This window comes from Falco punctatus, assembly GCF_963210335.1.
Source record: "Falco punctatus genome assembly, chromosome: 15".
NCBI lineage: Eukaryota > Metazoa > Chordata > Aves > Falconiformes > Falconidae > Falco > Falco punctatus.
Window position 1 is genome coordinate 22,433,521 of NC_137595.1, and position 21,215 is coordinate 22,454,735.

Genomic DNA, 21,215 nt, shown 5'->3' on the forward strand with positions numbered 1-21,215 from the left:
CCACCCTAGCTGGGGTGGGGGGCTCCAGGCAGCCCAGACGTTTTGGGGGGGGGGGGCTGTATGTGGGTGGCAGGGCTGTGTGGGCATGACTGCAGGCAGGGTCGCAGGCAGCCCCGCCCCTTCCCCCCCGTGGGAATCTCCCCCTGGGGCACCCATGGGTGCTCAGCCCCGGGTCTGGGGGCGCTCCATGCCCCTGTGGGGGGGTGGGGGGTGGGGGGTGCAGGGGAATGCTCCTGCGTGGGGGCGGATGCACGGCCCCAGCTGGGGAGGGTGTCTCTGCCCCTCCCAACCATCGCTGACATGAGTTGGCCAGGCCTCAGCCCCTCCAGCAACGTGCCGCCCCCGCCCCGATTTGAGGGGGTGGGGGTGTGTCAGGTGGGGGAGCCCCCCTCCCCAAAGCCTGTATCTGTTTCCATGGCAACGCCGGATGCGCGGGGAGCCGCCCATTGGCTGCTGGTGATGTCACCGCAGGGCGGGGCACCCCTTAATTATTTAATTTTTTGGGGGGTGGGGGGTGGGGTGGGGTAGGTGTGCCCCCACCCAAAACTGGGTGGGGGAGGGGAGCTCCGCCCCGCGCGGCCCCGCCCCTCCCCGCCCGTGGGGCCCCACCCGCCCCACCCGGCACCGCCCCGGGGCAGCGGCGTCGGCGGCGGGGATGCACTCGGAGGCGCGGGGGAACGTGAGTGTCGGGCCCGGCCGGGGGGAACCGGGCTGGGGAGCGCGGCCGGTGCCACCCCCGGGGCTTCTTAAAGGGGCAGCGCCCGCGGGTGGCAGCGGACCTGCGGGGGGGGCATTTGGGTACAGCGGGGCCTGGCGGGGGGTTGGGGAGGGGGGAGGGAAGGGCGGGGGGGGGGGGGCGGGAACCGCCCCTCCCGCCCTTCCCCCCCACCCCCCCCCCCCGCCGGGCTCCGCGTGGCCCCCCCACACCGTGGCCGCTTCCGGGGAGGGCGCCCCCGCGCGCTTCGGAGGTCACGGCGGGGGGGGTGGGGGTGTGTGTGTGTGCGACCGAGGGGCGACGTCGCGGCGCGCCCCGCCCCGCCCTTCCCTCCCTCCCCCCCCTCCCACGCCCTTTGCTCTTAAAGGGCCAGCGCCTCCTCGTTCGGGCGGCCCCCCCTGCCCTGCGCTGCTCGCGTGGGGCTGAGGGCAGCGATGGGGCCGGCAGGGCCCCCCCGCGCTGGGGGGTGGGGGCCCCGGAGCAGATGGCGTTGGCGGGACTCGGTGCCCTTCCCTCCCCCCGCACCCCACCCCCGCTGCCCGCCCCTGCCTGCGCCGCTGCCCGCGCTATAAAAAGACGGTTTCGAGGTGACCCGGCCGTGTCCCCGCTGCCCCAGCGCCGCCCGCACCGGGGTGCAGCTGCCGCCCCCTGCTTGCACCCAGGACCCTGCCTGTACCCTGCCTGCCCCCAGGCCCCCTGCCTGCCCCCAGGCCCCCTGCCCGCCCCCTGCCCATCCCCAGGCCACCCCCAGGCCGGGCAGGCGGGAGCAGACCCGTTCGCATGTTGCCCCCTGCTCTGCCCCAGTGGGTGTGTATGGGGCATGTGGGGTGTGTAGGGGGGGACGGGACACGTGTATGGGGACACACGCACGACCTTGGCTTTGGGGATCCACCCCGCACCCCCAAACTGTGGGGTGTGGGGGTGCTCCTCGGGGACCCCCCCGGGCTGCCCCATGCCCCTGGGGGACCCTGCCGTGGGGCAGGGCTATATATGATATTTATATTTTCTTGGAGGGGTGTCCCCAAAAATCCATTCACCCGGAGGCCCCCCCAGCCGTGGGAAGCGGGGCGGAGCCGCCCCCCGGGGGACCCCCCCGCTGGGTCCCTGCCCCCCCCTGCCCCCCCCCAGCATCCCGGGCGGCTGCCAGAGGGTGGAGCGGGGAGGAAATTCCTCGGGGGGGTGTGACGGCGACGGGGTGTGCCCCCCCACGCCCACGGGTGGGGGACACGGACTGGGGTGGGGGTGGGTGGGCACAGGGACCAGGCAGGGAGGGACGGAAGGCATTTTCTCCCCCTTCCCCCCCCCCCTCTTCAAAGGTCATCCCATAGTTTGGGGTTGCCCCACATCCCTCAGGTACTTGATGGCAAAAAAGGGGGGTGTCGCTATTTATTCCCGGGGGGGTGCACAGCAGCTCCCCGACGTGGGGCTTTGCAGGGGCTGCATGGGGTGTGTGTTCCCTGCCCCCCACCCCCCCGCCTGGGTGGGTTTCGGGTGTGCTGGGGCTGAGAATGGGGGAGTTCAGCTCACTGATGAAATCCTGGGTTGGGCAAGGGCTCCCGGGGGGGGACAGCAAGGCCCCCTGCCCACCTGGCTGCCATATCCCTCACTCCCCAGCCCCGTGGAGCTTTGGGGTGCAAGCCTCCCTGCCCCCCCAAATGGGCTGGGGAGGGTTCCTGGGGAGGCAGGTGGCCCCTTTGTGCCCCACACCCCAAAAGGACCTGGTTGTGGGGACCCCCCCGGGCGTGAGGAGGTGGGGTGGGTCTGGGGGGACTCCAGGGGGTGTGCTGGGGTTGGGGTCCCCTGGCGGGGGCAGTTGCATGGCTGGCTGGGGGGGTACCTGGATGTGGGTGTGTTTGGGGGTGTGTGTGTGTTTTGGGGATCCTGTTGCTGTGTGAGTGGGTTTGTTGAGGGGTGCCTCTGGCTGAGAGTGGGCGTGTTTGGGGGTGTCTCTGCTTGGGGGGGTGTTTTGGGGGGTCCTGGTGATGCCTGAGTGTGTGTGTGTGAGTTTGGAGGTCTCTGGCTTTGTGGGGGGGTCTTGTGGGGGGGTCTTGGTCGGCAGTGGGGGTTGGTGGGGGGCTGGCTAAGTGTGTATGGGGGGCTCCCCAGCTGGATACGTGTGTACCGGGTGAGTGTCTGTGGCTTGGGGGGTCCCTGGTGGTGGCTGGGCGTGTCGGGGGGTCCCTGGTGTGGGGCTGTGTTGGTTTTGGGGAGGGGTCACTGGCCGGGTTTTAGCGCCCCCCCCACCCCCCCATTTGCGCGTGTGCCTCCGCACGGGTGTGCCGCGCGGGTGTGTGCGCTGGGTGTGCCCCGGGGCGGGGCCGGCCGTGTGCCCGTGCGCGTGTCCGTGGGGCGCGTGGGCCCGTCTCGGGGGAAGGGCAGTGGGCACAGGCAGGTACGTGCCGGGGGTCCCTGGGGGGGGGGGGGGGAGGGGCGAGGGGTGCCCGCGCTGGGGGGATGCCGTGCTGCTAGGGGGAGGGGGGGGTCCCCCGCGCGGCGCTTGCCTGCTGCTTGCCCCACGCGTGCCCGCGTCTCGGGGGTCCCCGGCGAGGGGCTGTGTGGGGGTCCCTGTTGCGGGGGGCAGTTCCGCGCGTGTTGGGGTACCGCGTGTGCGCAGCGCTCCGGGGGGGGGGGGTGTCGCGGGTGGGGCTCTGCCCCGGTGCCTCCCGCGAGGGCCGGGCCCCTTTAAGGAGCTCCACCCCGGGACGAGCCAGGGTGGAGCCCGGGGCCGTTCACACCTCTCGCTCGGCCCGGCCCGGCCCGGCGCGGCGCGGCCGGCGGAGCGCGGCGGGGAGCATGATCCTGCCCGCGGAGGGGATGAGCGCGCCGCACCCGCGGAGGAGCCCCCCGTGGGTGAGTCACCCGTCGCCTCTTCCCACCCCCCCTCCTCACCGCGGGTTACGCGCAGCGCTGCCCCGGCCCCTTTAAGGCGCGGGGGAGGGGAGCGTGGCGGGGCCCGCCGCCGCCCCGCGGGGACCCCGCCTTCCGCGCCCCGCCCACCCCCGCCGCGCCCCGCCCACCCCGCCCCGCCCGCGGGGAAGCGGAGGGTGGGGCCGGGCGGCGGCACAAAGGCGCGCGGGGGGCGGGCGCTGCCCTTCCCGCCTTCGGCCGCCTCCCGCCTGAGGGGCCGGGGGCTGGAGGCACCGGGGCAGCCGCCCGCCCGTGGCCGCCTGCCGCGGCCCCCCCGGTCAGCAGCCCTGCCCCGGGCGCCCGCTGGCCAGGGGAGGGCCGGGCAGGCCCCTCCGCCGCCCTGTGCCTCAGTTTCCTCGTCTCCTCACGGGCCGCGGGTCTCTCACAGGGCCAAGGGAAGGCGACACCCGCCATGAGCTCGTCGGCGCTGCTGGCTGAGGGCCCCCTCGACCCGCCGGTGCTGCTGGCAGACATCAAGACGGAGCCCCCCGAGGAGCTGCTGGCCAGCGACTGTGGCCAGCCCCAAGCCGAGCCCGTCGATCTTTCCCTCAACAAGTCCAAGGCGACGGCGGCCTCGGCCCCCCCGCCGCCGCCCCCCGTGGCCGTGCAGTCCTCCCCGTTGCTGGTGGCTCCCCCCCTCCCCGCTCCCGCCACCGTCTCCATCTCGCCCTCCGGCCTCAGCTCCACCTCGGCCATCCCGGCTGTCCTCTCACCCGGCTCCATCCTGGCCTCCACGCAGGGCAGCGGCGGGCAGCAGATCCTCCACGTCATCCACACCATCCCCTCCGTCAACCTGCCCAGCAAGATGGGCAACCTCCAGACCATCCCCGTGGTGGTTCAGTCCCTCCCCGTCGTCTACACTACCATGCCCACCGATGGTGTCACTGCCATTACTGTGCCCCTCATCGGGGGGGACGGAAAGAATGCTGGATCTGGTAAGGGTGCGTGGAGGGAGGAACCCTGATGTTTTGGGGGTGGTTTTCCCACCTCGTGGAGCGGCACCCCTGAAGGGGATTTGATTTCTCCACCCTGGGGTGTCCCCCCACCCACCGACTGCCTCCCCACATATGCCACATTCATCAAAGCACTTCCCCCACCCCCACCCTGGGCCTTCAGCCCCCAGCCTGTGCCCCCCAGGGGACATGGGGAGGGCAGGGAACGCTCTGGGCATGGTGCTGCCTGCCTGCCACCCAACCCGCTGCTGGCAGCCTGCCTGCCCTTCCCACGGGCTGCCAGCGGCTCTGATTTCAGTTCAGCTGCCCCTCCCGGGCCCCTCCAGCCCCTTCGCCAGGACGTTCCCAGCTTCCTACCCTACCCGGGGTGGGGGTCCTGGACCTCCCTTCGTCCAGGCAGGAGCAGGCAACTGAAAGGGCTGCCCCCGATGCCTGTGCCCCAGGACGGGGGGCTTTTCATCTCCCTAACCTGATCTTACTGGGTTTTTTTTTGGGGGGACAGAATTTGGGGTGCTGCAAGACCAGGGGGGGGTTGCCCTTCTGGTGCAGGGGTGAGGTTTTTTTGCGGGTGTGTGTCTGTTCTCTGCTCACAAGCCTCACCTTCTTCCTCCTTGTTTCTCAATAGCTTTTCTTTCCCGCCCTCCACCAGTGAAAATTGACCCGGGCTCCATGTACCCCATGGACATGAACAGCGACAGTGAGGACAGTGCCTCTGAGAGTGGCCCAGCGCCTTTCCAGGACCTCCAGAGAGAGTAAGTCTCCCTGTATGTCCCCCAGCCTTGGCCACCTGTGTCCCCAGGTGCCCCATGGTGTCCATGGGTGTGGGGACCGTGCCCTCCATCCCTTGCTTCTCCTGGCAGGCCGGCAGCACGGGGGCAGCGAGCTGATTCCCCTGACCTCAAGAAACGGCGTATCCACCAGTGCGACTTCGAGGGCTGCAATAAGGTCTACACCAAAAGCTCCCACCTCAAAGCTCACCGGCGGATACACACGGGTAGGGGCCAGTGCCATGCGCCCCCCTGCCTGGGAGGGTCAGGATCAGTGCCCCCAGCTCCTGCTGGGCTGGAGGCACGCAGGGATGGGTCTGGAGGGGTGATGGTAGCCTGTCCATGGGCTTGGGGGTGATGATAGTCTGTCCCTGGGCTCGGGGGGGCCCTTTGGGGGTGCCAGCACCCTGTGTCAGGGCTGGGGGCACTTCAGGGGCTCGGGCAGGCTTTATGGGGGTGCTGGCACCCTCTGCCTGAAACTAGGGACTCCCTTTGGGGGCTCAGAGTACTGGCACCCTGTGTCAGGGCTTAGGGGTGCTCTTAGAGGATGCTGGCACCCTATGCCAGGGTTCGGGGTGACCCCCTTAGGGGCCTTTGGGGGCACTTGGGCTCTGTGCTGGTACCCAAGGCCATGCCCTTAGGACCCTCCTGCCCCCCAGCCTCATTATGGGGCACTCCCTCGGGTGGCTCTCCCCCTCCTCAGCACCCCCTCAGTGCCCTGTGGTCCCTCTGCTTGGGAGGAGGGCTCCTGGTGGCCCCATTGTGCGCCTGGGACCCCAGGCTCCGCCGTGGGGTGCCACCGTGGCAGGCCCCGGGGAGGACAGTGGGGTGCTGCCACTACACTCACACCCTGCCCGTGGCAGGGTGTCACAGGGGGTGGGCACCCCTCTGCCACCCATGCATGGGGGTGCTGTAATGAACCTCGCGGGGTGCCCCTTGCTGTCCCGCGAGGGGTGACCTGGCGATGCTGCAGGTCGGGGGTGTGTGCACACCCCAATATACCATCTCGGGTCTGGCTGGTGACGCGGGCGCGGCGCTGTGTTATGCCTTACAGCAACGCTCGTGCACCCGGTGGCGCCAACGGACCGCGCTGGGTGAGCGCCGAGGTGCGTGCGGGCAAGTGCAGGGATGCTGAGGGGGTTGCTTGGCCGTGGCGACCCCGCTGTCACCAAAAAACTGCCTTTTTTTTCCCTCCCCCTGCCCTGTAAGGCATGTGGCAGTAATTTTTGCAGAGCTGACCCCTCTCTGCTCCCCCTGCGCAGGCGAGAAGCCCTACAAATGCACCTGGGAAGGCTGCACCTGGAAGTTCGCCCGCTCCGACGAGCTGACCCGGCACTTCCGCAAGCACACGGGCATCAAGCCCTTCCGCTGCTCGGACTGCGACCGCAGCTTCTCCCGCTCTGACCACCTGGCCCTTCACCGCCGGCGGCACGTCATGATGTGAAGGGGCTGACGTCCCTGTGGCGCCTGGCTGCAATGGGAAGGACAGCGGTGGAAAATGGGGGGGCAGCATCCCCCTCCACTTCTCCATGTGCGGTGAAGGGACTGTGGGAGCGGAGAAGCTGAGCTCTGCCTGATGGCAAGTGAACTGTGGCTGCTCCAGGAGCCTCACCGGCACAAGATGTAAAAAGATAGTTTCTGGACTTCTCTCTTGCTCCCATTTCTTCCTTTTCCTGGGCTTTTCCTCCCCACTCGATGTCCAGAGGCTCCTTCTCCATTCCTCACCCAGGATTCACCCAGTAGCTGCCTCCAGACCTGCGTGTTGGCCTCTTCAGCCTCTTGCCTATCTCCACCTTGTGTGATCACTGTCCCTGGCTCCCCTCCCAGCCCTCGTGGCAAAATCCAGGAGCCATGGCAAGGACAGAGGCTGGGGGGGGGGGCTCTGCCATTGCCCCCGTGCAATAGCTGTTGGGCTCTCCTCTCCAGAAAGCCACTGCCTCTCCCATCTCCAGCCACTGCGTGTCCCTGTCGCAGCAGGAGAAGGGACCCTGGCACATCACCTCTCTGCATCACTGGGCAAGTGCTGGGCTTTGCAGGAGGTGCCAGGGGCACGCAGGAGGGCCAGGAGGAAAAGAAAGAGCAAGAAAGAGCAGAAAAACCCAGCAGCAACCCACAAACAAGATGACCACCATCAAAAAAAAAAAAAAAAAAAAGGGAAACTTTGCGGAACGTGGAACTGTGATTTTATGAAGTTTAAAGAGGGGGTAGGATGGGGTGGGGAGGGCTGGGGCTGCCAGCTCTCGGGTTTTTTTGAAGACTATGGGACAGTGGAACCATTTCTAAGTTAAAAAGGCAGACTGTGGCCACATGCTTTTCTTTTTAATTGTAATTATTATTTTGGTGGGGTGCCCCCCACCCAGCCAAAGCCCCCTCCCCATTGCTGTGGGGGCATCCCCACTCTCCTGGGAGGGTGGCAGGATTTGGGGTTGGAGCCTTAGGGCTGTTGGGTGATGGGAGGGCTGTGACACTGACAGCACCACCACCCCCAACCAGTACCTGTGGGTGGAGGGGAGCTTCCCTTTGGCTTGGGGGATGTTGGGCTGCTTGGAGACAGGCAGGCTGGTGCGGGGAGGGCCTGGTGCGGGGGTGGGGGGCAGAGATCTGTGGCCTTGAAAATTACTCTGGCAGATGCTTGGGAAGCTGCTTTTCCTCTCTGCTTTCCATCTGCTGGCCAAGGTGCTCCATGGGACAGAGCTTGTCCCTGGTCCTGCGGTGGCCCCTGGCCCTCCTGGGTCTGGGCACAGCTGGAGGGAGAGTCCAGCTGGTGGCCAGGCACACTGGTGTCCCTGCTCAATATCTTTTATCAGTGATCTGGGCGAGGGGACCGAGCTGAGGGCCCCCTGCACGTGGTGCCACCTGGCTGGGGGGCAGGGGCTGCCGGGGCGCTGGGCTGAGGGGCGATGGCTGAGGCCGGTGGTGTGAGGCTCAGCACCGCTCCATGCCCGGGGGGACACCAGCCCCAGGCAGCTGGGGGCTGGGAACTGCCCGGCGGGAAAGGGCCTGGGGGGGCGGCTGGATGTGACCCGCAGGGTGCCCAGGTGGCCAAGGCCAGCAGCACCCTGGCTGGTAGCCGAAACAGCGTGGCCAGCAGGAGCAGGGCAGTGACCGTCCCTCGGCGATGGTGCGGCCGCCCCTGGAGCCCTGGGGGCAGGTTTGGGCCCCTCAGGGCAGGGGGGGCACTGGGGGGCTGGAGCGTGTCCAGCGCCGGGCAGGGGCTGGGGTGGGGGCTGGAGCACAAGTCCTGTGGGGAGCGGCTGGGGGAGCTGGGGGGGTTCAGCCTGGAGAAAAGGAGGCTCAGGGGGGACCTTCTCGCTCCCTACAGCTGCCTGACAGGGGGGTGCAGTGAGGTGGGGGTCGGTCTCTTCTCCCAAGGAACAAGCGACAGGACAAGAGCAAATGGCCTCAAGTTGCAGCAGGGCAGGTTTCTGTTGGATATTGGGAAAAATGTCTTCACCGACAGGGCTGCCCGGCACCGCGACAGGCTGCCCAGGGAAGTGGTGGTCACCATCCCTGGGGGTGTTTAAAGAACGCATAGATGTGGTGCTTGGGGACAAGGGTTAGTGGTGGGCTTGGCAGTGCTGGGTAACAGCTGGGCTTGATGATCTCAAAGGTCTTTTCCTACCAAAGTGATTCCGTGATTTTTGCAAGATCTGTGTGTGTCCCCCCGTTCTGCCGCACATCCCCTCTCCAAAGCCGTGCTCGCCAGCTGATGCGGCTTCTCCCAGGGCTGTGCCCCCATGTCCTTCCTTCCCCCAGCATGGCCCTGATCCTCCCGGGAAGCAATGGCGAGAACCCCCACGGGGAGAGGCTGTGATACCCCCTGGGCCTTGGGGGCTGCGCTGTGCCTCCGAGGCTCTGGGGTCAGCACTGCTGGCAGCCCCGTGGGACCCCCGTAGCTGGGGACTCCATCCTGCCCCTCTCCTGTTTTCCAAGCCCCAGGGCAGGGGTGTGTGTGCATTTCTCTTTTCTGTTTTGTTGTTAAGAAAAAAACCCACCCAACCAACAACCCAACATACAATTTTAAACTCTGGAGCTGTGATATTTATACAAAACTTTGACGGTTTTTCTACACAGGAATAATATTGAAAGTAGATGCGTTTCCTCCGTGTGTGTCTTGCTTTGCCACAGTGGTGGGGCAGGGAGAGGGGCTGGGGCCAGGGCAAAGCGTGGACAGTGGGAGCGCTCCTGCCTCTGCTGGGTCAGGAGGATGGGGGCTGAGCTGGCCAAAGCAGCGTTTTTATCGTTTGATTATCTCCCTTTTCCCAGGAACTGAAGAATTTTCAGAGTCACGGAAAAATGTGGCATTTCCTTTTAAACATCTCCAGCAAAATGCGCACCAGCACCTCGGCCTGCCTTTGGCTTCAGCAGCAACCTGTGTGATGGGGCCTCCCCTTGAGTCACGTCCCTCATCCACCACTGCGGCACCCCCTGTCCGCTCCCCGAACCCCCGAGGCGGAGAAGGGGGATGCAAACCCCTCTGGGGTGGCAGTGAAGAGGGCTGGCAGTCCCCCACCGCACCCTGGGCAGGGAGAGGTGCTGAACCCCCCTGACGTTCCCCCCTCCTGCCGTGATCCGCTGGCTCAGCATCTTGTTTAAAAGGAATTTTTGAAAGGCAGAAATTACTTTTAAAGCAAAAATGACTTTTAAAGCAGCTTGGCTGAATATCCCCTACATTCCTGGGTGCAGGCAGTGGTTTTCCAGGGAGACACGTTGCTCCAGAGCTGCTGTGGAAGTGCTGGGACAGATGTGCTGCTCCATGTGCCGTCGGATGGTGACACGAAGAGGCGTTTTCTTGGCTGAGAAAAAGCCCAAGGCCACGGTGGGGCACGAGGCTTGGACCTTTGCGAGTCAAACCCTGAGCTCCTTGTGGCCAGCCTGGAGGTGGCCCTGGGAGGTGGCCGCAGGCTGGGCGAGGGGCGATGGGGGGTGCAGGTGGCACGGCATGGGCTGTGCCGAGGCGCTGTTTCCCCAGGGAAAGCACCTCCATGTGCATGGAAGCTCTCCGTCAGGAGCTGGCCTGGAAGCCCTCGGCTTCAGATCCCCAGCATCCTGCATGGCGAGATCTGTGGCTGCCAGGGAGACAGGCCCCCCTGAAGCCATCCGCGTGTGTTTTCTCTCCCAGCTTAACCACAGAAAGAGGAGAAGACGCTGTGACCCTGTGCAGGGAGCTGGGGCCGCACCCAGGGGAGTGCTGAGGACTGGAGGCAGGGAGAACTCGCTGCATCAATGACTGAGACATCTCCGGCTGCAACTGAGCGGCACGTGGCAGCCGTGTGTCCCCATGTCACCCCTCCCAGCTGCTGAGCGTGGCTTTGTCTTGCCCCCAGAGAGGAGAACTCTGTCAGCTGCTCTTCTCAGGTGCCAGTGCTGGCTGAGCTCATGCCAGTGGGGACACTGTTTTGGGGCAAAGTGCCTTTTCTCCTGTTTTTCCCCTGTCTGGCCCCATTCCCACCTGTTTTTCCAATGCTGGGGGCCCCGTGGGGTGATGGATGCTCACTGGGGGAGGAGGAGGCTAATGAAGGGGGCCCAGACCTGCTACACCTCCATGCAAATGTGCTCTGGGTTTTGGAATGTCCCCGTGCAGAGGAGGTGCTGCTGCCGAGCCCTGGCAGCTGTGTTTACCCTGGTGAAGGGGGGAAGACAGGGGGTGTCTCTGCAGGCAGTGACCTTCACCCCAAATCATGCAGAACTGCTTCCTGCAGCCCACCATGGCCTGGGGACACCCTGTGATATCTGGGGCGATGCTTTTGGACCCAGACAAGCCAGCCCTAGGCTCACACCGCCGCTGAGTGAGCCACCCTCGGTTGGGCTGCCCGTCCTGCTTTGCTTCCGCGTGGCAGCCCCAGCGTGGCTGTGAGGGAGGCACACGCTCCAGCCCCCGAGCAAACAGCCCTCCTGCCCAGCCTCCCTCACCTCGCTGCCGTGGAGGGAAGAGCTTGGGAAGCGCTTGGAGCAGCACCCCCATCATGGGACCCCCATGTTGGTTTTTCCCCTGCCTTGGGGGAGCTCAGCTTCACAGGGCACGGCCGTATGGATGGTCAGCATAGGCTGGGGTGGGCAGTGGGAAGGTGGGATGAAGCCCTCAGGTCTTGGGAAGAGGCACAGAGTCACATGTGTGTGGGTCACACAGGGTCCTGTGTCACACACATGTAGCAAAGGGACACCTCTCCAGCATAGGCATCACCCTGTGGGTGAAGAAGATACTGAGGTCCTGGCAGAAAGGCATCAGGGCAAGGGTTGATACCACCATCTCATGAGGTCCAGGCTCTGCCTTCTCCTAGCTTGCTCTCCTGTGTAAAACCCTGAGGGCACTAATCAATTGGCCTTAATTGCTCTAAGAAGCCCCGCCTAAGACCTCCACCCCACACCCGTGGGCCCAGCAGACCCTTTAAGCTCAGCCTGGGGGCTCCAGCTTCTCCCTAAGCTGTGCTGCAGCTGCCTCAGCCCCACTACAGCCATGGACCTTGCTGGCTCTCCAGCTTGGCCTTGGCCTTGACTCATCCCTGTGGGTCTGGGCCTGCTGGCCAGGTTGTCACTCCCATGGCAGCTGCTGGTCCTCACTATGCCCCACACACTGGGATGTGCATCCGTGACCTCCGCGGTGGGACTGCAGGCAGCAGTGGGCAAAGCTTCCTGACCCTCAAGCCACTCGGGACCTGTTTTGGAGACAGCGGAGCTGAACCTTGACCCTGTGACACCCCCAGGTGGCTTTCCCGTATGACTGTGAGCCTCTAACACCTTCCTGATGGCCAAACGCCACAAAGAAGTCTCTAGCCTCTGCTCGTGCTCAGGCCAAAATTAAGGTGAAGCCCAGAAAAGTCAGTGGCACCCCCTTCCTTGGGGCAAGTGGTCCCTGAGCTTCAGCAAAGCCCCTCAGCGCTGGAGTTGCCAGATGCTGTGGCATGAAGGTGGCCTCCAGCACCATGTTTTCCACGTGGATTCTCCAGTGGCTGGGTGGGGTTGCGTTTGTAGCTTGGCTTTTCACTCCGTGGGTGTTGGGGGGGTTTCCCTGTGCGCAGGTGGTGTTCCTGGCACAGGCAGCGACAGCTCAAATGGGGTTGGACTGGGGGGCACTGGGGTCGGTGGGGCGATGTGTGGGGCGTTTAAGTGCTGAGCTGGGGGCTGGCTGCTGCGATGGCAGGGCCCCCGTGTCCCAGGAGGGCTGGGCATGGACCTCGGCTGGAGCTCGGCTGGGAGCACAAGCGCCTTTGGGTGGCCCAGGCTTTGCCACAGCTCTTGGTCTTGGCTTAATTTTTTTGGGGCATCGCTTCTCCAGGTGGGGCTTGGGGAGGGCAGGTAGTTAAAACCCCTCAGGGTAAATCATGTCTCTGTGCTGGGTTTATCGTGTGGGGCTGGTCCCTGCTGCAGGACCCCCCAGGTCCATCCCTGCAGCCCAGGTGGGAGCACGGGGAAACCCCCCTTGGTTGTTTTCCACCTTTGGCAAAGGCCCAAGGCTGGGTTTTTAGCAGGGGTGGAGGAAGGCAGATTTTCCTTTCCTCCCACCCTGCCATTTGTCGAGGAAAAACCTCAGCCTCAGGCCCTTCTGCTTCCTCACCGCCCTCTTCCTCTCCCAGGAAAGCCTGGGGCAGCTGCTGATGTCCCCGCGCTCCTCCCTGTGCTCCAGCACCGCCCGCCTGGGGACACTGGAGGTGTCCGGGGCTCTTGCCCATCACCCAGCTGCCCTTTTCCCTGGCCTCTCCTCACACCGCAGCCAAGTGAAAAATTTAGCAATCCAAGAATTGCTTCCCCGCTGTGGAAGAGCAATGGCCGTGTGGGGGACTGCAGCCTGCCAGGGGGTCCCTGCTCGGCTGGGGGCATCCCCACCTCCCTGGGGTGCCCGATGGCATGTGATGCTGGTCGGACTCCTTGCCCCAGGGTCACCCGAGGTCCCCCCAGCTGGTTTCTCGGTCCTTTCCTGGTCCCAGCTTGCGCCAGGCAGGGGGGTGCCGGGGGCCTCTCCCGCTGCCAGCCCGGCACTGCTCAGACTGGTTTGGCAAGTGGATGTGGTGGCCGCTTTTCCTTTGAAGGGCTCCCAGGAAGGATTTGATGGCTGGAAACCTCCCGAGGAGGCGAAAGGAAAAGACAAAAATAGGTGGTTTTGGGTTTCGGTGGGGGAGCGAAGCAGCGGGTTGCTCCGGCAGCTTTGCAGACCTTTGTCTCCTGGTTGCAGTGAAAGGCAAGCTGGGGCTGGGGGGGGGGGGGGGTGAGGGGTTCCCCTTCCCTGGCCAGCGTGTGCCTCCCACAAGGCTCCTGAGCAGCACGGAGGCTGAACAGGGAGCCCCTCAGCCCAGTCCGGCGTGGCCTCGCACCAGGGAGGCAGATTCAGAGAGGACTTGGAGATGTCCACCATGGTACAGCGAGAGGTGGGTGCTGCAGCTGCTGCTCTGGCTTTGGATGGGCGACCTTGGGGGCTGCAGAAGGGTGAGGACAAGCTGCTGCAGGAGGAGAGGAAGGCTCATTGACCCCCCAGCCAGGGTCTGGCCCCCCTTCCCCTGCCCCATGTGCCTGTCACGGCCTCCTTGGTGGGATGTGCTGTGGGACTCTGAGCTGGGCTGGGGCTAGGGCTGTGTGACCCTGACCTGTCACCCTTGCAGGGTGGCTCCTCGGGCTCCCTGGTGACCCAACCTATGGTGGCTTGTCCCCATCAACTGGCGAGGTCTGGGGATGGGTGTGAGCCCCTGGGGCTCAGCCCATGCTGCTGGGGACTGCCTGGGGGCACTGCTGGCAGCCAGCAGTGCTGGGGTGGTCTGGGAGGTGGGAGCTGAGATTTGTTTCCCAGTCTCATCCAGGTTTTCTCAAAGTTCGGAGCCTTTCTTGCCTTTTGGCTCTAGTCTCGGTAACTCAGCCCAGGGCTTCACCTCCAGGCTCCTGCACCGTCTGCTTGCCAGTGAGAGGAGGACGTGGGTGTCCTTCCTCGCCATTCCCATGAACCCTGCATGCTCGATCCCTGCCTGATGCTGGGAGGGGGGGTCAGGATCTGGCTCCTCAGTTCTCCCCCCACCAACCACCAGCAAGGCCCATCCCCCTCCCTTTGCATTGCAAAGAGGAGGCTTTGGCTACAGCCCTGGGTTTCAGAGCCCCAGTCAGCTCCACCATGGACCCGCCTTCACCTGCTTCCCAGGGTCTGCCTTCCCCAAGCCCCCTTCAGCACCTGGGTGTCAGCCTTCCCCCGCAGAAGGGGACCCTGTACCCGAGGGAGGATGGAAGTGGGCTGCGTAGCTGGGTCACGGGGGAGCTGCCGTTATCGCTGCGCCTCGCTCTAGCAAGACATGCTGTCCTTGGCGTTGTGTGGCACGTGGGGACATAAGGGGACCTTAGCCCAGTGCCTGTTGGGATTCTCCTGGCTCCTTGGAGGCTGCAGCAGTGGTGTACGGAGCAAAGTGCCTGGTGGTGTTGATAGACTCAAGGCTGTTTCCCTTCCCGCAGGGCCGGTGGCAGATAAGGGTGCTGCGGATGGCTTTGGCCTGTCCCCGATGCAAAAGCTGCTCCGCCTTGGGGAACTGTTGCGTGGCTGATCTGCACCGGGCAGGGGCAGCCTGGTGTGCACCCCGCTGCCAGGAGCGGGGTCTGTCCCTGTTGCAGCAAGCCCACGCTGTGGTGACGGGATACAGAGAAAAGTAATTTTTTTGATTTATATAGTTTACCATTGCAAGGTAAAATTCCACAGCTTCCAAGTTGGTAACCAAGGAAATACAAGTATTTCCCTGAAAATTTTCTTTTATCTCTATTTATACTTATTCCTAGTGACAATGAAGGATGAAAAATACCATGGACCCCTGCAGGAAGATGAATAGGGGTTTACACCCCACCACCAAATCATCCATGTAAGCAAAAGTAAAAATACGGTCAGATTGCTTCCTATGATACTGAACCAGTAACGCAGATAATAAAGACGAGAGAAATGGGCTAAGGCAAATCCTCTCAGGAATATTCCTGAAGCCCATCACTGTGGGGTGCAACACTACCACGAGTCGGTCCCATGCGTAGTTCTGTGGCAGCAGCAAGGTTTGCTGTTCCTACACAGGGTTTTCTTGCAGCGCTGCTTTGAGGTGCAGTTCTCTGGACAATCCCCATCTAGTACAGGGGGACGTGCGGGTATGAAACCCTTGCAATCCAGGTACCCAACAGTAACAAAGTGACTTGCATTCGGATTAAAAGGAACATGATAAAAAGCTGCAGAGACATCCAGCGATGCCCAGGACAATCCATGGAGCAATGCCCTGAGATTTGGGCAAGCAAACTTAGGCTTTATGGGGTTTCCTTGAAAACTGAGGAAAACCCACCACCAATCTGGCTTCTGGAGTGTTTCTAGGAGTTTTGTCCACAAGAAAGCAGCCCCTGGTAACCCCATTTAATAATATGACCGGCCATGGGGACGCTTCTCGCTGTACTGTGATAGGTGTATGTTCTATACGTGCAGACGCACTCCCCTGTTGTGATATTGCCAAGGATGTCCCTGTGGAACTGGCATGCTGCTCCAGAGGCCGGTAAGGATAAATCATTCCTGGATGTCACAGCAGGCCTTACAAATTTGTTTTGTGACTGGAAGCTCCTTGGGGGTGTCTGTTTTACTGTCCTCATGCTACATTTGCTCTGTTGATGGCTGCTTGAAATTCTTCCTTGTTTCTTGTATCTCCCGTTTCTTGCTTCAGTTTCTGGAACGCTGCTGGCTCTGGCACCTGTAAAGAATCTTGAGAGCCCCGGCTCCAGTTCTTGTGCCAGTGCATTGTGGTGGGTTTGCATTCATACAACCACCCCCTTCCCAGGCAATTCCCTGCGCATGGGGGTGATGCGTCACAGGTACTTGCGGTGGTGCTGGAGGGGGTTCTTTCTTCTTTAGTCCAGTGAGGGCCTCGTATCAACTGGGTCCTTGCCCCAGTCAAGTCCACGTTCACGGGATTTATCAGGTATCCATTATCCCTGAGATACCATCTTCTGTCTTGTTCCCATTCCTGAGGTGGAATCTCAGGAATGGTTCCTTGGTATCCTTGTTGATGTGGATACCAGTTTTTGCTGTCTGCTGCTGGGGGCTGATAGCCCTGTCACACCTCCCGTCCGCGGGCACTGAGCTGCGCTCCACAGGGCAGCACTTCCCCAGCACCCCAGGACTTGTTGCTGCCTTTCCCATAAACAATACCAGACTCAAAAAGATTATACAGGTAGTCAGCACGTGTGACCGGATGAATAATGATGCCTCTTATTTATTTTTAATGGCACAAAAAAATTGGCATATAAGGTGCGCTTGGTACGTGTAAGCATGCAGGTAGCAGCAGGGCCTGCCCTCTGTCTGGCACAGGTGGCCTGCAGTCCTCTATAGGTGACAGGAAGGAAACTGAGAAATTTTCCAGTTCTTGTTAAATTTTGATTCAGGATTGTGAATCACAGTCCTTAAGGATGTGTAAGGTGGACGTTGGTCACTTTTCAGAGAATGAAAATCCTCTGCATAGGGAATTTGAACAATTGCTTCTTCTAGGAGATCGAGATGGAATAGGTCATCGTCTTCTTGGTCTGTGGTGGTGCTCGGGTGAGGATGAAAGAACGGATGCGTTCGGTGGTCTATATGCAGCAGGAGTTTTTACCCATGTTCCATAGGATATTACAAATTCAATAACACAATTGTCCCCAAGTTCTAAGCAAGATAAACAGAACAAAAATTGTCTCCTGAGCCTAATGCCTAGATGTGCATCTGAGTACCGAGTAAGTTCAGCAGCCAGGCTCCCATCAGGCATTAACTCTAGTATTTTCTACCCAAAGTTCTTATATTCTTAATAACACACCGGAGTGTTCCTCAGGGCTGGGTGATGAAGGGTGTGATATTGATCGTTGTCTAGCTGCTTTCCGAGAAGAGCTTCAGTTGCTGTCACCAGCTCCTCCAAAGATGGTGCTGCAGGGCCAGCCCCAGACGTGCCCTTGCACGGCGCAGCCCTGTGCCCCTCACACCCCCAGACCCCCACCCTCAGCTTTTCGTTGCAAACGAAGGCATCAAGCTTTCGTTGGGTTCTGGGTCTCACTTCCCACGCGTGGTTCTGCAAGGCTTGCTGGAGGTGTCCCCCATCTCCATGGCATCACCTAGGGGCCCACCCTCACCCTGGTGTCTGGTCCGGCAGCAGCACGGCTGCCTTGGAAAGAAAAGCCATGCGGGGAAGATGCTCCTGGTGTGGCATGAGCTGCTCCCCCTTGTTTGCTTTTCCAAGGGCTCCATTTTTCTGGCTGTCCTGGCCCCCTGCCATGAGAGCTGAACTTCCCCTTGCTCAGCACGAGCAGCTCTTCAGGAGGACCTGGACGTCAGTCCAAAGTCTTGTGTGGACAGAAACTGCCTGTGTTTGTGGCGTGTTTGTGCTGCCAGAAGCCGGGGGCTGTTAAAACATGGCTGGTCCCTGTCCCACGCCGCTATCCTGTGTTTATCAAGGGCCTCATCCTGCTCAGGGCAAAGTTTTCTCACAACTGGAGGATGTTTTATGCCAGCCATATAGACCTGGTGCCCTCGGGGAAGGTGTTTCCCGAGCAGTGTTTGGGAGCCAGTGCCCCTTGCCCCGCTCTCTGGGATGCTCAGCCCCCCACCTGATGCTTTTTAGACCCTGGCTTGGATGCGCCGTGGAGGACCACCAGCGGCACAATGCCAAAACTCTCCAGCCATGGCTCCTGGCATCGTTCGAAAGATCATGGGCCTTGACCAAGCATGTGGCTGGTGTGAAGTCCCCGTGGCTCCCGCGTGCTCACTGGGGGTGGGGGATCAGCAACCCCATGGGGACAGGCTTTCTCATCTCCTGGTGGGAGCCAAGCTCCCTTCCCTTTGGCCGGGGTGTGCGGAGCAGTTTTACCCCCCACCTCACCCTAGTTCTGTGGTCCCCGAGCCCCCTGAAGGTGCTGGGGATGTCCCGGGAGGGGGTGGCAGCAGCAGCCCCCCTGCGAGGGTGCAGCCTGTGCAGGATCCTGCCCAGGAGGCACCAGGAGGTGGGGAAGGGGGGGCTCGGGGCTGCTCTGGGGTGGGCGAGTGTGGAGAGGGGAGAAGACCAGGCTTTTACTCAGCCTGACACAGTACAGCTCCTCGGAAAGGTGCTGGGGATGGATGTGTCTGGAGGAAATTTTATTATGTAAATTTTTTTTTTTTTTTTTTGTTCCCCCTGACCCGCCTTGAAAGGTGATTTTTATTCTCTGCCTTGTGACACTCCTTTTTTTCCTCCTGTCTCAAAAAGAGAAAACCAAACACAGTTGCTTGGTTTCTCCATAGGAGCCAAGCTGGAAAGCACTGTGCCCTCCTATCTGTACCTTGTAAGCTTTTCCTTTGTTGTTGGGTGCTGGGTTTTGGTTTTTTTTCCCCCAAGGTTTATACCTTTCCCCCTTTATTTATTTTTGATCCTTCCCCTTTTCTCCCCTGGGAATGAGAAATGCGAGCAAGCAGGAATCTTGTTGTCTCTAAAAATCAGTTTTCGTGCAAAATTCAGCCATTCATTGGAAAACGCATTTTCTCATTGAAAAAATAAAAAGCCGTTGCTTTTAAAAACTAAAATAAACCCCATGTTTTGGTGGGGGGGACTTGATCTGGGAGATCGTTTCCCTGCTGTGGCTTGTTTCGGCCCTTCCCCAGCCCCGCAGGTGGGCTCCAGCCAGGGTTGGGGTGGCACCGAGTCCCTCCGTCGTGGCGAGAGCCAAAGCGCCGCGGCAGGGCATGGCTGATGGCAGGGCATGGCTGATGGCAGGGCATGGCTGATGGCGACGCTCCCGGCCACCCGCTCGCTCCCAGCAGCTTTTATCTGCCGGTGGCCGGTGGAGCTGCCGGTGGGGCCGCCGGCGGGAGCCTGATTGGCTCGGCACGGCCTCGCCGCGGCTCCCGGGCTGGCGTTCCTCCTCCCGCAGCCCAGGTAAAGCCTTCCCGTGACCCGGCACCTGGCCTCCCAGGATTAGCAACTCGCTCCAGCTCGCCTCTGCCTTCAGGTTTTTTTTATTTTTCCCTTTCCCCTCCCCTTCCTTTTTTTTTTTTCCTCACTTTCCCCCCCCCTCCTTTTTAAAGTATTATTTTAAAATAAGATTTGTTTTCCCCCTGGGGAAGTGGGCACGAGGGGTGCGGGAGGAATGAGCAGCGGGCTGGTGCTGCGCACCCCGCTCCCCGAGGACACCTCGGTGTTTACGCCGCTGAAGCCCGTCACCATGTCGGGGGAACACAGCGAAGACGCCCCCGTCTTTGAGGACAGCAAACCCCCCAGCCGGCCCCTGGATAACCCACCCGACCTGGCGCAGGTAAGGCGGAGGCCGGCAGTTTGCTGTGGGGCAGTGGGAAGGGGCCAAGCTTCGCCCACTCAGGTGCACGGAGGCTGCTAGTATTTGCGGGATTTAGACTTAATTCTGCTTTGTTTTTCCACTCTGCTAAAACACCTCCGTCGCTTTGTATGCTCGTGCTTCCCCCTCCGCCGGATTTTCTCTTGGGCGTGTTGGGTTTCATTTTTTTTTTTTTTTTTTTTTTCCTTCTCCTGCCTTTCTTCAAAACGCCTTGTTTTGGAGGAGAGCCTGGGTTTTGCTCACTCCCCAGAGCCGGGGCTTGATCCTGCTCCCCAGGGCCAGCAGGTGAGGGGGTGCCGAGGGACTCTGCGCCAGGCCGGCTCGCTGGGAGAGACGTGGGCAACGGGATCGCTGTGTCTGTGCGTGATGGTGGGGGGGGGAAATGGGAGCTTATTTTCCATTTTATTTTATTATATTTATTTTTTTCTGCCGCCATGGTGGGTAAGGAATGCTCCTTGAAATTCCCCAGCGGCGTCCCCGCCGTGCACTGGAGATAAAGACCTGGATAAGCCACCTTGGTCTGTTGCTGCACGCCCACCCCTCTTGCATGCCCACCCCCCTGTCCTGGGCCATGGCAGAAGCGTGTTCAAGCCCTGCTGCCTGTCACAGGCGAGGGGGCAAGGCTCCTCGATGGTGTTTTGGGTGATGGACCCCTCATCCCACCATGAAAGGCCTTCAGCTGCTCTTCCTGGTGGGAAAAGGGGTGAGCCAGGCTGGCCCCCATCCTGCTGCCAAGGTTTTGGCACCTTTTCCCCCCTGGAGAAATGGAGCGAGCTGGGCCGTGGGGTGCCCAGCGCTGCCAACGGCTAATGATTAACCCTGCGCCCCACGTCCCCAGCGCCATTTTGATCAAGGTGGGAGGGTGGCTCCGGCCCCTCGCTCCGCAGCCGCCCCACAGGGATACCCTCGTCCCAGCTGCCGTTCCTCTGGGGACCGCTGGGAGGGCGTCCCTATGGTGGGCAGCAACGATTCTGCACGGAGCAGGGGTTGGGGCTGCATATCTGCTGCCCGCTTTCCCTCTGCTGGCACCACCGATGCCCCAAGGGCCGGTTCTGGGGCTCTGCCCTTCAAAGGGAGGTGGCAAGATGAAGGTAGTGTCTCTGTTGCCGTATTTCCCTGGTGATCCAACATCCACAGGGGCTGTGAGCGGTGGCTGTGGGGCTCAGAATGGGGGGAGAGGGCCATGCAACCCTTCTACTCCTTCCCCTGTGGTGGTCCTGGCTCAGCGCCTCTCCCGTAATGCCGGGCTGCCAGAGCCCGTGCCCCTCCACACCGGGTTCGGGTGGGTTATCTGAAGTCGGAGGGTCAGGTGGTTGCTTTTCAGAAAGATGTGGGTTATCTCTGGGGCCCGTGCCCAGTGGGAAAGGGCAGCAGCTCCCTGTTTGGTCTGGGGGAAGGACGAGGTTTGCTTTCTCTCCCCCTTTGTAGCCCTGGCTGCTGGGTGGGATTAGGCAGCAGGGCTGGTGCTCGCCCCATGCCTCAGCCATGGACCCTGTGCCACCTCTTGTCCTCCTTGTGGGGATGCAGAGCCCACCTGCGGTCAGAAACACCTTCATTCCACCATGCCATCCTTGCTGCCCTTCAAAGGGAAGAGGG

At 62.0% G+C, this 21,215-nt stretch overlaps 2 protein-coding genes across 9 annotated transcripts in view; both read left to right on the forward strand.

Annotated features, from left to right (window-relative positions):
• Window positions 1-218: 218 nt before the first annotated feature.
• Window positions 219-8,536, forward strand: KLF8 (KLF transcription factor 8). 4 transcript variants are annotated; one of them, XM_080366189.1, is made up of 5 exons: window positions 219-679; window positions 4,011-4,563; window positions 5,201-5,327; window positions 5,436-5,569; window positions 6,605-8,536. In XM_080366189.1, the coding sequence occupies exons 1-5, from the start codon at window positions 656-658 to the stop codon at window positions 6,784-6,786; spliced, it is 1,020 nt and encodes a 339-aa protein (XP_080222315.1). In that variant the 5' UTR covers window positions 219-655; the 3' UTR covers window positions 6,787-8,536. The 4 variants fall into 4 exon arrangements, with proteins under 4 accessions (XP_080222315.1, XP_080222312.1, XP_080222314.1 ...); XM_080366186.1 differs by lacking the exon at window positions 219-679 and adding an exon at window positions 3,199-3,565 and having other exon boundaries at window positions 6,605-8,535; XM_080366188.1 differs by lacking the exon at window positions 219-679 and adding an exon at window positions 3,199-3,565 and having other exon boundaries at window positions 4,011-4,557; window positions 5,225-5,327; window positions 6,605-8,535.
• Window positions 8,537-11,359: 2,823 nt separating this feature from the next.
• LOC308053663 (Krueppel-like factor 5) overlaps window positions 11,360-21,215 on the forward strand; it is a 50,889-nt gene continuing 41,033 nt past the window's right edge. Inside the window, exons 1-2 of one of the 5 annotated variants that reach the window (XM_080365195.1) lie at window positions 11,360-13,705; window positions 14,769-19,580. In XM_080365195.1, the coding sequence (XP_080221321.1) occupies window positions 19,416-19,580 (165 nt within the window). In that variant the 5' untranslated portion in view covers window positions 11,360-13,705; window positions 14,769-19,415. Of the gene's footprint in view, window positions 13,706-14,086; window positions 19,979-21,215 lie in introns of those variants that run through there. The other 4 variants (XM_080365196.1, XM_080365198.1, XM_080365197.1 and 1 more) reach the window with 4 other exon arrangements.